Source organism: Trachypithecus francoisi, unplaced genomic scaffold (genome assembly GCF_009764315.1).
Source record: "Trachypithecus francoisi isolate TF-2019V2 unplaced genomic scaffold, Tfra_2.0 Lachesis_group3, whole genome shotgun sequence".
Lineage (NCBI taxonomy): Eukaryota > Metazoa > Chordata > Mammalia > Primates > Cercopithecidae > Trachypithecus > Trachypithecus francoisi.
The window spans coordinates 129,282,801-129,299,191 of record NW_022681468.1 but is presented as its reverse complement, the minus strand read 5'-3'; the positions used below and the strand labels follow the sequence as shown (position 1 = coordinate 129,299,191).

General features: G+C 38.0%; 1 protein-coding gene across 5 annotated transcripts in view; it reads right to left on the bottom strand.

Annotated features, from left to right (window-relative positions):
* ICE2 (interactor of little elongation complex ELL subunit 2) overlaps positions 1-15,851 on the bottom strand; it is a 59,840-nt gene extending 43,989 nt beyond the window's left edge. For 2 of the 5 annotated variants that reach the window (XM_033189894.1, XM_033189898.1), the window contains exons 1-5: positions 15,693-15,835; positions 14,621-14,755; positions 12,737-12,841; positions 4,740-5,001; positions 3,028-3,147 (exon numbers count right to left, since the gene is read on the bottom strand). In XM_033189894.1, the coding sequence (XP_033045785.1) occupies positions 3,028-3,147; positions 4,740-5,001; positions 12,737-12,841; positions 14,621-14,661 (528 nt within the window). In that variant the 5' untranslated portion in view covers positions 14,662-14,755; positions 15,693-15,835. Of the gene's footprint in view, positions 1-3,027; positions 3,173-4,739; positions 5,002-12,736; positions 12,842-14,620; positions 14,756-15,254; positions 15,327-15,692 lie in introns of those variants that run through there. The other 3 variants (XM_033189896.1, XM_033189895.1, XM_033189897.1) reach the window with 3 other exon arrangements.
* Positions 15,852-16,391: the final 540 nt, after the last annotated feature.

Below are 16,391 nucleotides of genomic sequence, written 5' to 3'. Positions count from 1 at the left end.
GGGCGTGGTGGTGGGAGCCTGTAATCCCAGCTACTTGGAAGGCGGAAGCAGGAGAATAGCTTGAACTCAGGAGGCAGAGGTTGTAGTGGGCTGAAATCGTGCCACTGCACTCTAGCCTGGGCGACAAGAGCAAAGCTCTGTCTCTTAAAAAAAAAAAAAGAAAAAAAAAAATCCCAACAAAATCAGGCAAAAGAGAAGTAGAACTACCACTCTCCATATACACACAAAAAGCAAACAACTTATCACCACCAAAGCTGGGATAGTGATTATTCAAGTAAGGAGAGTGCTATTTATTATACAGGAGGACTACACAGGGGGCTTCTGGATTACTGGTATTGTTTTATTTCTTGTCCTGGGTAAGAGTTACACAGATGTTTACTATATAATTATCTGTTAAGCTGCATCTATTTTTTCTTTTGTTCTATATACTTTTCCACATAAAATTTCTATATACTTTTCCACATAAAATCATAAAATTTTAAAACTGAAGGATCTTAGAAAAGTATCAGTGAATCTTTGCAGTGGGGATGTAAAATACAACTTAGAGAAAATGTGCTACCACATCAATATGGAAAAAAACATGACAATGTTTATCATTTATCATTAGCTACCAAGTAACGTACTTTGTTAATAAAGTACAGTTTTATATTCACCCAAGAAATATTTACATTGAGCACTTGAGCACTTAAGTGTGCCAGACACTATTCTAGTCATTGGGAGACTACGTCAGTGAATAAAACAGCACTTACAAAAAGGCACTGTTTTACAAAAACAATGAGGAGAAGGACAATAAGCAAAAATAAAACATGGTAAAGGGAAAAGTGAGGGTCATACTACATTCCATAGGGTAACCAGGAACATCCTCATTGATAGGTGACATCTGAACAGAGAGAGACATAAAAGAATCAAGACACTATTCCATGCAGAAATCCGGGGAACAGATTGAGAGAAAAATAGAAACCCCAAATGCCAAAGGACTTAAGGCAGGACTATGCTTGAAGTATTGAAGAGATGTAAAGGCCAGTCCGCAGGTGGGAGCAGAATAACTGATAGGACAATGTGTAGTAAGTGAGGATGGGGGATGGGAAGGAGGGGAGAGATCATGCAGGCCACTGCAGAACTTTGTAAAGACTCTTCCTAAGAAAGATGGGCTGTACTTCCAGCGCTCTGAGACGCTGACGCAGGAGGACTGAGGTCAGGAGGTTGAGACTAGCCTGGGTAACACAGGAGGCCCTGTCTCTAAAAAAAAAAATTAGGTGTAGTGGCCTATGCCCATGTTCTTGCTATTCAGGAGGCTGAGGTGGGGAGGATCACTTGAACCCAGGAATTCAAGGCTGCAGTGAGCTAGGATTGTGCCACTGCACTCCAGCCTGAACTATGACTTATGTATTAAAAACATCATTCTGGTCTTTTAAAACGCACTATTAAAAAACAAGAATAGCTGCCAGCTCCTTCTCCACATAGAAAATTATGACATTCCATTTGGATATATTATATTTAGGCTCACAGAAAATAAAAATCAAATTCATGTATTTAGAAGAATCATTCTTCTGGTTCATATTAACAACAAATTTCTTCCTTACAGTTTTTTTTTTTTTCTTCCTTTTTTTGAGATGGGGTCACATTCTGTCATCCAAACTGGAGTGCAGTGCAGTGGCAAAATCAAGGCTTACTGCAGCTTCCATCTCCTGGGCTTAAGTGATCCTCCCACCTAAGTCTCCCAAGTAGCTGGGACTAGGACTAGGACTACAGGCACATGCCACCATGCCAGCTAATTTTTAAATTTTTTGTATAGATGGGATTTCATTATGTTGCCCAGGTTGGTTTCAAATTACTGGGCTGAATCCTTCCGCCCTGGCCTCCCAAAGTGCTGAAAAAATAGGTGTGAGCCACTATGCCTGGCCTTTTTTTTTTTTTTTTTTTTTTTTTAAAACAGTGAAAGTGTAATACTCCTGCTGTCCTTCAACTTATAGTGCCTAGTTTTGTTTTTTAAAACTATGGTAAAATTTACCATCTTATCCCTTTTTAAGTGTAGAGTTCAGTAGTGTTAAATATATTAACACTATTGTTTACAGTGACCAGTTTTAAAGGCTTAAATAAATTTACACTGATATTTATAAACTCTACTACAAACATATGTGTATGTACATATATAGTTATTGTTTAAGTAGCATACTTTATCCAATTTTTTTGAGACAGAGTCTCGCTCTGTCACCTAGGCTGGAGAGCAATGGTGGGATCTTAGCTCACTGCAAACCTCCACCTCCCAGGTTCAAGTGATTCTCCTGCCTCAGCCTCCTAAGTAGCTGGTATTACAAGCGCCCACCACCATGCCTGGCTAATTTTCTTATTTTTAGGAGAGACGGGGTTTCAGATGAGGTTTCACTATGCTGACCAGGCTGGTCTCAAACTCCCGACCTCAGGTGATCTGCCCGCCTCGGACTCCCAAAGTGCTGGGATTAGAGGCGTGTACCACACGCCTTGTCTATTTAAGTAGTATACTTTAAGTTTCTGGAAGGCTCAATGAATGATGGTAGGGTACGAGCTGGGATGATATACAGGTCTTGCTAATAAATTTGCATGAATGAGTGAAGTATCAAAAAATGAACTCAGAGCTGAAATTTATCATTTTGTGGCTGGTTACCACAAACATAATGAGCACAAGTTCCCGTGACTGAGTTTTAAAGTACCATTCAGATTTTTAGGGACCAGGATAACTCTTTAAACACTACTCTCTCACAAGTGAAATCAGTGGGTCAGTTCAAACTATTATGTGAGTAAAATGTAATGATATAATACAATAGTTGGATCATTAAAGAACATAAATATACATACAAATATACTATAATACACAATTTTGAGATGTTAGTTTTTAAACTATTTTAATGCATGATGAAGAAAAGACCTGCGGTTTTTAAATTGGTAATATTGACAGTTCCAAATGCTTTTGGGGGAATCATCACACATTTCAGAATGCTGCTATTGTCCATCACTTGGCAGTTTACACAAATGTGAGTTGATTTTTACCTCTGTGAGGAGACGGGCATCATCAGAAAGCATATTATAATCCTGTGCACATTTCTTTGCAGAATTCTGCAAAAACTTTAGGAACTCAGTAACTTCTTCGTTCACATGTTTTCTCATATCCTGATTTTTAAAAAAGTAGACATGTCTTGGGATAAAAAGTTTCATTAAAAAACAATCACTTTCTTAATCATTGCTATAATAATTTGGACTTAATAATTAAAGTATCAAATCCAAAGCAGAAATCAAAGAAGTCAGTAAAAGTTATTACATAGTAACGATAAACTGCTATTAAAAACTCCACAAAATAGAAAAGCAAATGACTAAGGCTATACAATACATGCTCAGGAATTGAGAAGCTGATTTTATAAAATGCTGTCGGCCGGGCGTGGTGGCTCAAGCCTGTAATCCCAGCACTTTGGGAGGCCGAGGCGGGTGGATCACGAGGTCAGGAGATCGAGACCCTCCTGGCTAACACGGTGAAACCCCGTCTCTACTCAAAATACAAAAAACTAGCCGGGCGAGGTGGCGGGTACCTGTAGTCCCAGCTACTTGGAGGCTGAGGCGGGAGAATGGCGGGAACCCGGGAGGTTCGCCATAAAAAAAAAAAAAAAAAAAAAAAAATGCTGTCAAAAATTTTTTTAAATTTACTTTTTGAGGCGGAGTCTCGCTTTGTTGCCCAGGCTGGAGTGCGGTGGCATGATTTCAGCTCACTGCAACCTCCGCCTCCCGAGTAGCTGGGGCTACAGGCGCCTCCTCACCTGGCTAATTTTTTTGTATTTTTAGTAGAGATGGGGTTTCGCCATGTTGACCAGGCTGGTCTTGAGCTCCTGACCTCAGATGATCTACCTGCCTCAGCCTCCCAAAGTGTTGGGATTACAGGCATGAGCCACCGCGCCTGGCCTCAAATTTTTTTAAAAAGACATACATCCAAATTGAAAAATGAGCAAATAATACAAACAAGCAAGTTACCAAAGAAAAAATAAAAATGGCTTATCCACATATGGAAAATGTTTATTTTCATTAGTAATCATAAATTAAATTAATGTAAAGCAAGAGATCATTTTTCCCATTTTAAATTAAAGGCAAAAAAGGTAATGTCCAATATTAGTGAAGATAGTTTTTTCTTTTTTAAAATTTGATTTCGATTTTCTGTTACCTTATCCCTGTAGGAATAGAGAAGACAGTTTTTTCAAAACCTGTCATACAACAGAGGTACAAACAAACTGGTTTAAACTTTTTGTAGAACAATTTATGCATGTGTAACTGCAGATTAAAGCTTTGAAAACATGCATATGTTTTGGTCTGGCAGTTCTATTTTTAAGAATTTATCTTATGGAAACTATCATCGATATGAACAAAGATTTTGCTACAAAGATGTTCAGCACAGCATCATTTATATAATTGAGAATTTGGAAAAGTCTTAATTGAAGTAATAATTAAGCAATAATTTAAAATTGGTATAATCTATGTAAAGTTCTATTGCTAATACTTAAGATGAAATGGAGTAAGACGTGCTAAGCAGTAGAGCAAAATGCTTGAACTATAATGGAACCAATAAAAGAATTAAAGCACCATTGCTCTGTCAAGTAATCTCCTTAAATTTTTCATTTTAAAAAAGGTGACCGGACCTAAAAACATAAATGTAAATTTAAGATAAAAATATTTCCTAATTTGTACTATTTTTTCCTGAAACTGAAGAATAGAATACATACCAAGTATTGCAAGTAGTCATTTTTATTTATTCCAACAGCTTTGGAATTTGCAGGAATCTTTGCGTATTTAACCAACAAGTCCACATAACTCCTCTGCTCTCTCTGTGAGAAACGAGAGAAACGAGGATAAGGAACTCTTGGTTTTGGAAGAAGAACCATTCCAATTGTGGTTTTAACTTTTTCCTTTGCTTGAGTTGCTGAACTAACTGCCGGCTCATTTTCTACAGAACTTGCTGAGGCATTCAAATTTTCTCCTATACGTCTGGAAAACAAAATATAATTTACAAATATGTGCTTTTCACATGAAGATTACTATCATGGAACTTCATGATTCTCAATCACTAGGGAGAATATAGTATGATTAACAGAGTAAACGCTGGATTATTATCTAACTCTGCCACCTGCATTTTGATGCTTAGCCATTTAAAGTAGATTAAGTATTCTGTGGGATAGGTTCACAATGCAAACTTACCTTCAATTACCTGATGGAGAGGAAGAGGCATACTTATTCAATTTAGAACTTTTTTCCCATTAATAAAGAGGGGAAAGTCATTCTTGCCAATTACATATGCAGGTATTTTATGTTTACATTTTATTAAAATTTGAGTTCTTAATACTTAAATTCATCACTAAGATTTATCAGTTAATATGGTGAACAAAACCTACTAAGAACAGAATGTAATGGAATCACAAATTTGGGGTTAACAAAAATTCATTGAGATTTTAAATGTTCCGATTTCCTCTGCTTATCTCAAAAATTAAGAGAATTCTAACATATGCACCATATTTTTTGAAAGCAGTATTGGTTTTGGAAAAGTTGTACAATCCTCTATCACTCCGGTACATGGCTGAGTTCATGCAAATGACTTTATGCTTTTCATGGATGCCAAAGAAAAATCCTGGCATATCTTTAATGGAATGTACCAGAAGAGAAAGTAGTGAGTAGTTTCAGAATTTGTTACCATATTTGTTTATGGAATGTGTGAAGGTTGTCAGAATCACAATGGAGTTACCAATGTTTAAAAATCCCTGATATCATGGAAATACTATGCAGCCATAAAAAGGAATGAGATCATGTCCTTTGCAGGGGCACAAATGGAACTGGAGGCCATTATCCTCAGCAAACTAATGCAAGAACAGAAAACCAAACACCACATGTTCTCACTTATAAGTGGGAGCTGAAAAATGAGAATGCATGGACACAGGGAAGGGAATACACATGGGCCTGTTGTGGGGTGGGGTTGGGGTAGGAGAACATTAGGAAAAATAGCTAATGCATGCTGGGCTTAATACCTAGGTGATGGGTTGGTAAGTACAGCAAACCACCATGGCACATGTTTACCTACCTAACGAACCTGCGCATCCTGCACATGTACCCTAGAACTTAAAAAAACAAAACAAAAAAATACAAAAACCCTGATAATTAGAGCTAGTGAAGGCCATGAAGACAGAGTTCTCATGTTTGAATTCCTGATAACAAAATACTTCTGCAAGGGTATTTGTTCAGGAACTGCCTGTCCAACCTTGGATTGGTGTCACCTTTGTTATTCATCTTCCAAAGATCAAGTATAACTATTTCAAAACAATCACACAATCCTAATTTTTTCCTTTAAAAATCTTTGTCCTCCTTTACCTCCCTGAATACGCAGATAGTTTACTATGGCATACATATTCCCATTGCAATGCTTTACTCCCAAATAAATTTCTTTTATTTTAGAGAGTTTCTCTGTTATTCAGATTCACAAATGCTACCCCTACTTTTAAGAAGTCACCTTATCCAAATTAAGGTATATGAACACAAGTTCCTTATCTTATTCATAACCCATCTCTATTTTTCCTCTTCAGTTATTATAATCTACATTTTAAATAAGAAACTTTAGAAGTGCATCAAAAACTATACTTCCTTGGCCTGTACGACTGTAATTTCCACCACAGTAACTGTTGCTATAACCTGGCTCCAAATTACACAATAATCCAGACAGGAAGGGAAACTAATGAGAAAGATGGACATCTGCTGACTCATTCTTCATTCCTCCATTAGTTAATATTTATTAACTACCACGTGCCAGCCTATGCCAGGTACTGGAAATACAACACTAAGTACAATACCATCTCCAGTCTCCAGGACATTATAATCAAGTGCATTAGAGAAGTCAATGAAGAATAAAGAAAAGTAGATAGGTACATCAACACAATGGGACTATAGAGAACTTAGGTTTCCAAAGTGAACATACCAAGTAGGTGACTGAAGAGAATCCTAAGAACATCATGATCAGGGATTAAGGGAGAAAAAGAGAGGAAGAGAAAATATCCATAGCAGTGGTTCTCAATCAAGGCAGTTTTAATGTCCCCAGGGCCTTCTGGAAGCCTGTAGGTGTATTTGGATTGTCACAAAAGAGGGGGGATTAAAGGCATTCAGAAGGGGGGAATGCTAAATGCCTGCAATATGCAGTACTATTCTGCATAACTTTCAACAGTCCCTTTCAGGCCTTCTCTTACCAGGTACAAATAAGTCTAGTCTGTTATTATTTATCCTAACAGTACATTTTATTTTTCCTATGATTATTTCATGGTATGTTTTATTTTCTCTTAAATATTTTAAATTAACTTAAATAAATGAACTGTATTCATTTTAACTGATGCATCTCACTACCTCATTATATCTCATAATGCAGTAGTCTCTATGAATTTACATATTAAAAATAAATTATTTCACACTTGTTTTTAAAAATTATATCTATTAATTTCATTTTAAGCTAGTAAAGGAGGTATCTTATTTCTTATAAATATCTGTCATAAAAAGTGGGAGGGTATCAGTCTGATACTGCTGAGAATTACTAATTTAGATCTGCATCTGGACAAAGGGTGAGTTACGTTCCATCCTACTACTGATTTGTTCTAAATTAACTTTATAATACTAGAATAAATATGTCAAAAATTCCAAAAGATGACAACAGTATTTTAGAAAATATGTAGGTCCCCAAATAAAGCAAAAAATATTTAACACCACTCTCTCAGAGCTAACTAATGGATAAAAAACGACTCAAAGAGCTGATAAAGGAATGGGAGAAGAATTTTGGAAATTAAAATTAGGATGCTTAGGTTGGCTCTGAAAATAACACAGGTTAAAAAAAGACATAGCTATTAAAGTTTCTCCAATAATTGCATAAAAATAAGCATATTTTAGGTTAACAAAATGAACACTAACTGCTGATCTTGGGAGAAATGTATTACAGCAAATTGACTTCTTACTAGAAAATGTCTTGAGAGCTATTTAAATCTAACAGTATTGTGTCTGCACTCTTAACAATACTGCTACACAGCTGTCTCTCTGAATATGAGAACATGTCTGTCCTGTGCCAAAAACTGGCAAATTTAATTAAGCTGCTGCAGCAACAAGATGCTGACTCAGATATGCCAGACTAGGAATGTCAAGGAATTCTAGCAGTTTAAATTGGCTACATTCAGCAAAGAATGAAATGGTAGCACATCAAGATCATTTCCTTGTGCAGTGCTGTCAAAATCTTCATCAGGGTGTAAACCAAAAGCATCTGACAGGGTTTCTCTATCCACGTATACAGCATTATACTTTATTTTGGTTGATGGTTTTAAGTTTTGCCCCTGCATTTTGTCAACTGCCCATTCTCCTTTCAAAACAAAAACAGGGCAGAATCTAAAACTTTTAAGTTTCCTATACTTTAAGTACTGGTTTGGTAGCTTGTTTAAAAGTAGCATTTGAAAATGGTGCTTCTAGTCTCCATTTCAAGTCTACTAGTATCTTCTGAGTTTGATTTATTTTCCTAAATTAAATGTGTTAAAGCTTTATATATATATATATTTCTATTTAAAGCTATTTTCCCCCGTTTGCTTAAAATTCAGTTACGAATATCTGCCAACAGAAACTTTAATTAAAAAAGGCAATTGTTTACATGATTGTTTACATTGTTTACATAATTAAAAAAAGGCTATTTCTACATGAATGGCTCATGGCATTTTAATATCCTTTTTTATTTTCTTGGGAGACTTTGGAAATATTCTGAAACGTTTTTTCATGCTTCAAAGAAAAGTAACACAATATTAACTTTTTATATTATTCATTTGTAAAAACACTATTCAAGTTGTCCTTTCATTTTACAAACACTTATGGAGCACAGAGAGCAAAAGGAAAATTTTTTTTATCTTGAAATTAACAGAATAAAAGGCCTTGTTTTTCAACAAGAAAACAACCGTAAACAATAAAGCCTGAAATAATTGTAATAATTATTACAGTAATTAAGAATTATTACAATAATTACTATAACAATGACTGTAATAATTCTTAATAAAACTGGCCGGGCACGGTGGCTCAAGCCTGTAATCCCAGCACTTTGGGAGGCTGAGACGGGTGGATCACGAGGTCAGGAGATCGAGACCATCCTGGCTAACACCGTGAAACCCCGTCTCTACTAAAAAATACAAAAAACTAGCCGGGCGAGGTGGCGGGCGCCTGTAGTCCCAGCTGCTCGGGAGGCTGAGGCAGGAGAATGGCGTAAACCTGGGAGGCGGAGCTTGCAGTGAGCTGAGATCTGGCCACTGCACTCCAGCCTGGGCGACAGAGCGAGACTCCGTCTCAAAAAAAAAAAAAAAAAAAGCTTAAGGTTAGGAAAAAAGACTAGAAACGTATCAATAACTTGTGTATTTTTTCTATAGTACAAGGTAAACTATACTAATAGATTATTTTGTGCTATACAGAAATCTAAAGAAAACAAGGATATTCTAAGAAAAAAATATTTTAGGAGTTAGGTATGCCCAACTTCCAGCAAAATGCCTTTTTCCTTGTACAAAGCCAGGCTACAACCCACACCTGGGATATGCTGAACAGAAGTGGACCTGAACCATTAAAATAAACTGGGCACACTGGTGTGCACCTATAATCCCATCTATTCAGGTGGCTGAGGCAGGAGGATCACCTGAGCCCAGGAATTTGAGTCTAGCCTGGGCAATATGGCAAGACTGTAACTCTAAAGTTAAAAATAAAATGAGAAGTAGTGGCAAGACGAAGATGTTGCCCGGGCTGGTCTTGAACTCCTGGGCTCAAGTGATCCTCTTGCTCCTAGCCTCCCAAAGTGTTGTGATTATAGGCATGAGCTACTGTGCCCAGCCAAGATTATTTGTGTGTGTGTGTGTGTGTGTGAGTGAGAGAGGGAGGGAGAGGGAGGGAGAGAGAGGGGGAGAGAGAGGGGGAGAGAGGGGGAGAGAGGTGGGAGAGAGAGGTTGGGGGAGAGAGAGAGAGAGAGAAACAGAGAGACAGAGAGAGAGAGACAGAGAGAGAGACAGGGTCTCACTCTGTTGCCCAGGCTGGAGTGTAGTAGCGACTCAGGTGATTCTCACACCTCAGCCTCCCCAGTAGCTGAGACTGCAGGTGCACAACCACCGCACCTGGCTATTTTTTGTATTTTTGTAGAGACAGGGTCTCACCATGTTGCCCAGGCTTGTCTTGACCTCCTGGGCTCAAGTGATCCAGCTGCTCTGGCCTCCTAAAGGCTGGTATTACAGGTGTGAGCCACCTACGCCTGACCTGAGATGATTCCTTTTTTTTAAAGACAGACATATGTTCTCTAAATCCCAGGACAACAGAATTTATAGCAATTTTTGATCCAAATAAACAATGACAATTCTTTATTTAATTGGTAGTAAGTTTTAAGAAATTAGTTATCCTAAAAAAACTGTACAAGTTGACTAACAAATAGTTTTTAAAAATATCCATAGATGTACATACATAAGGGAGTCTACTGCTTTAACTTTGTATATCTGATATCAGCACAGATATTACAACTATGCACTTTGGCAAGAAGAAAGTTGCTTCTGAAACTGCCTCTTTGAAACATTCATATTTAAAAAATTATCTCTTTTTCTTGGTAGACAGGATCTCACTCTGTTGCCCAGGCAGGAACATAGTGGTAGAATCATAGCTCACTGCAGTCTCAAACTCCTGGGCTCAAGTGATCCTCGTGCCTCAGCCTGCTGAGTAAGTAGGACTATAGCTATGTGCCACTACACACAGTGAATTATTTTTGGAGACACGGGGTCTCAATTTGTTGCCCAGGCTGGGAGTCATCATCCTGCTTTACCCTTTCAAAATGCTGGGATTACAGGTGTGAGCCACTGAGCCTGGACTAAAATTGTCTGCTTGTTTTTACGTAAACTTATGCATTCATTTGATGGAATCAAAAAAGCACTTTTTTCTTTAATGCTTTTAATAGCAATCTGGCAATATCTATCAAAATAAATATATATACATACTCTCCACTGACAGGAGTTTATCCTACTTATACAAGCACATGTAAAAAGGATGCTCACGTTTCTAACAGTAATAGAAACAAGCTAAATTATCAACAGAGGTCAATTTAAAAATTATATTCACCCAACAATAGAATACAATATAGCTATGGGCTGCACAGGGTGGCTCATGCCTGTAATCCCAGCAAGTGGAGTAGGATGTGCAGTAAATAGAAAGTTTTTAATCCTGTTTTTAAATCCATTCTGCCAATCCATCCTTTCATTGGGGAGTTTAATTAATTTACATTTAAGTTATTGATAAGTAAGGACTATTACTATTTTATTAATTGCTTTCTGTATGTCTTACGGCTTTTTTGTTCCTCATTTCTTCCCAGTGAGCATATACAAGTCTTTAAAGAAGTCTAAGTATAAATGAGAGAAGAGGTAAGAAGGTAATTAGGAGAAAATGTGGAGTCCAGGGATTATTTAAAACAGGAAAACATAAGCATGTTCAAATACTGATTAAGTTGGCCAGGCACAGCGGCTCCTGGTTGTAATCCCAGCACTTTGGGAGGCCAAGGTAGAGAATTACTTGAAGCCAGGAGTTCAAGATCAGCTTGGGCAACATAGGAAGACCACGTCTCTTAAAAAAACAGAACAAAAACCAAAAAGTAATCAAGATGACTGAAAATGGGAGAGAACAAAGATAGAGGAGTAAGAGGGGACAATGGACAGAAAAGATAACTGAGAAAGCAGGAAAAGATGGGGAGATACACTTCCTCCACTGTAAAAGGAGAAAGGAAGAAAGTAAATGTTGAGCTTCCCTGGGGGTGTTTCCTAATTCCTCATTTGGTGTATTTACACATTTTTCTAGTAAACTCAATTACTTGGTTTCCGGATTCATAAACAACAGAGTAGAAATAGTCGATCAAAAAGGATAGAAGAGCTACTACAGACAAGTGAGCAGTAAGAAGTAAAAATTATCATTTAATAGTCATTAAATATCAGAGAGGAAAAAAACCTTTAGCAATTTGGCAGTTATCTATTAAAATACAAAATGTACATATTGTCTGACCAATTCAATTTCCGTGAGAGTATCTTATAGACATAACTATAAAAATTTACCAATATATTTTTAATTACAAAAAAAAAAGAAAAAAGGGAACACATCTGTAAGCTATATAGTGAGGTAATATGCAACCATTAAGATTTGAACTAAATGTTGGGGCATGCAAAGATACTCAGAATATCACTTTAAATGATAGATAACTGCAAAACAGTTTTACAGTATATTTTTAGTATGATCCCATTTTGTATTACATACATGTGTATGTATGTGTGCATGTGCATATGTTATAAATAGTATACTATTTAGTACTATACTAAACAATTATTAGTATAATATTGGTACTATACTAAAACATTTATTGGTATAAATGTTTGTATACTATTACACTATATTAGTATATAGCATTATAAAAATTATTGGGACACTTTAGCATAGTATTATAAAATACTATAAAACTGTTTTGCAGTTCATGTGTGGAGAAAGGACTGAAGGTCTGAAAAGAAATACCAAAGTGTTAAAAGTTGTTTTATTTTAAACATTTCTATAATTTGAATGTTTCTATAATTTAAACATTTCTATAATTTGAATGTACTAGAGATACACATAAAACTTCAACTATTGGAAAAACAACAATCAAATATGGAAATAAATAACCAAATAAACATATTACCTGTTGGATAAAACACATAGTTCTTTTAAACTTGGAGCCATGGAATGATCTTTATAATTTTCTCGAGAGAAAAATGTCTTAAGGCCATTTTTTGGGGAAATATCCCTGTGAAACAAAGTAATTTACTTACATTTGACAATTCAAAATCTCATGCTAAGACACATAATGGCACAATTGTAACTTATAATTTCATACTTTCTTACCCCCTATCCCCAGACAATCTCTCCTTACTATGTTTAATTTCATATACCAGATCTGTGGGCTTAGAATTGTTACTTCTTGATAGCTTTAAACTCAGGCCCATTATGAAATTCTCCAGCTCCAATAATCAGCCCTGCATTTTCTTCAGTACATAATTAAATAAATGTCACACAGACTGGAGAGTTAAAGATAGAAAAGACTGAAGTATAATCAAGGGTCTGTCAAAGGCTGGCCTCACTTCTGGCTCTAGGACATAACATTAAGATATTGGTTGCTGAAAATAAAATACTTCTCAACTTATTTTTGTTTCATGCACTACCGTGCTGAACCAAAAGACACTACAAAGACTAAATATCCTACCTATTTTGTTTACTTTGGCAAATGGGATAAATGGTTTGCTAAAACCACCTCAAAGGTGATATGATTTTTCATAACACCATAATTAATTTAGAGACAAACATATATTCAATGCTTTCCATATAGTTCGGCATCCAAAAATGCTGTTTGAATGAAGGAATTAAAAATTTGAAAACACTGAATCCATTAATCTAGGGAGGACAAAGGTCAGTAAAATTCTGTGGAAAAGGATAATTCCAAGGGCTACAATATGGTGCAAAGGTTCAAAACCACAACTGGTTCCACAACACCAGCGGTATATAAGATCATCTGTGCTACATCTGAACGCATACTTTATAGCATTGGCAAGGAATGCAAATGGGCATACTTCTTATCTAATCAAATGCTAACTCCTGGGTGTCCTAGTGCCCAAATAGGAAATTCTAGCATATTTGCACCATACTCTTCTTTTAACTGTTCTTAAAGGCATTTATCCAAAAAACTATACTACGGTATTAATGGTAAAATTAGAATGTCTTATTTGCTATGTACCACTATAGTTTATTACCTTGTTGTGGTATTGTATCTGTGACATCTCAATAAATTCTTAAGTTTCTGCACATCATATAAAAACAAAGTCAAGGGCCTCAGGGATTGTGAGCTCCCTGGGGACGGGAGTATTGCTAGCAATAAACAAGTACTTATTGAACATACTGACTTAATATTCTGAGTCAGGTACTATTTTAATACTCTTCGTAACCATTTATAACAGTTGATCCTTCTTGGCTGGCTCAGTAAATGTGTGTTAAAATGAACTAAATCAGCACATGTATTAGCTAGATGTCTACAAAACCACTATAATATTTAACCAGGCTCTCTATTTGCAAAGTTCTCATACACTTCTAAAACAGTCTATGCATTTATATTATCATTTGATATAGATTTCAATATAACAAAAAGCATGTCTATTCTTAAAGAGGGTCTTTTTTATTATTTGCATGGAAATGGGCAAGGTTCTTGGACACAAGAATATTCCAGAATCTCTCCTTCTAGAGACCAGCAATAAATACATGAGAGAGACCTTCAGGAGATCAGCAATAAATACCTGAGGGAATTATACCTAAAAATAATTTGAGTGCTGAATTGTTCCAATATAGGAATGGAAGTGTAGTCAGCCATAACTCTAGCGTTCAGTATGTGAGGGTGAGGATAACGTAAATTCGGAAACCTTAAACTTGTATCTTCTGTTTCCTCCAAATCTCTCTATGCCAGGAATCTATTTTCTTATGTCAACCATCAGCCCCACTACACTCCTCTTCAGCGGATTACAAAGTAGCTACAACTCACCAATTCAGTCCTGGTTCACTTATGACCATCTTGGAGCTCATCTTTCTAGATTTCTGCTTCACTCTAGCTCACAGTTCACAGCTACCTGGCTGCGAAGGCTCCAACAGAGGCAGGATCCCTCCAGAACTTACTCAGCTGAGGAAAAACAAAAGGCCAAGATCAAAAGCAAGTAATTGGCTAGGCTAGCTGCTGTTAGGTGAGGAAGAATCTATCCCTAAGTATCTACCCTCAACAGGCTGTGGCACCCAAAACAGAATACAGCAGACCCAAGGTTCTCTGTGACAGAGCAGCAATGACGATACAGGACGAGCTCTTTTCCATTTAATCTACGCCGGGAGTGTTCCTCTTAGGACACCCACTATGGAAATAAGATCTGAAACAGAATGATGTTCTCATTGCTTACATACTAGGCCACTTGACGGCAGGGAACTGGAAGTCAACTCAGTTTTCTATTCCGTTACTGCCAAAATAAATCTTGCTTTTGTTTTTCCAACCATGCTTTGTTTTGGGGCAGATTCTGGCAGGCACCGCATGACAAAAGCTACCTCGACATCAGGAATCTTAGGCCTTTCAGAGAACCTCACATTTGAGGAGACTGAGGTCAACTTAAGTGACATTTCACAAGATCACTTACAGACATCATCAGGACTACAAATCAGGCTTGATGTCTTCATGTTCAGTATTTCTCCTGTGATCCCAGGCAGACCGATAAAGTGACATACGAGAACCTAGTCAAATTTAGGAGTCGGTTTCTCGGCACCGGACGGGCCCGACCGGCTCCCACTTAATCTACTACCTCTCACACTTCGACCCAGTGTGGAGCCGGGGGGAAGAGTCGATGAAGGCAAAAGAAACGGCTGAGGGAAAGGGGACGCAAGGAGAGGGCAAACAAGGTTCCAGAAAGGCAGGTAAAAGGGCAAGCAAAGCAGGGGTAGGAGCCGCGCAGAGCCAGGAGCAAAGGGTCCTGGCCCGGCCGCCATGTTCCCTCCTCCCGCCCCTGCATGAGGACGCCCGCTGGCCCGGCAGCGCCCTCCCGTCCGCGTCTCGGCTGCAACACAGCCTTTCCGCCCACCTCATGGTCCGCGGCGGCTCTTGCCCAGGCCGCAGCCACACACCACACACGCTCCACCCCACTCCTCACATTGTCGCGCGCGCCCGGGAAAGACCATATTTAAAGGATGTGGACGCGCCGACTCGGCTCTGCGTGATGACGTCACTAGCGACATAGTGGGCGGGGCCTTGCGTCCGGACTGCAGCTCACCTTCTTCACTCCCGCCACGCGCGCTCCCTGTGGTTCTGGCAGCGAAGGGCGAGACTGGGCTCCCCAGGCGGAAGTGGTTGGAGGCTGCATGTTTTCCTAGAAAGTCCTCGACCTTCGTCGGGGAGAGGAGGGGAGTGATTGGAAGGAGGACAAGCGGCAAGTGCAGTACTGGAAAGACCCAAACATACTTGGTTGTGACCTCAGGCAAGTTTCCTGACTTCCCTAACCCAAACTCTTCATATGTAAAATGGAGATGAAATTGTTACTGCTGCTTCATACGGTTTTTTGGAAAGGAATAAATGAAACAAAGGATGAAGCTGTGCTCTGCACAGTACCTGGCTCATAGTAGGGCCTCATTAAGTACTCCTTCACCTCTGCTCCACTCCCCGTCCAGTTTTAGCTGTCAGTTTCCACCAGAGACCATTCTGGTTCAAACACTAGTTTTGTTCTCATTCATTACGGAAAGATTTATTGACCATAAACAGTAATTTTGCTTGGTGCTGGGTACAC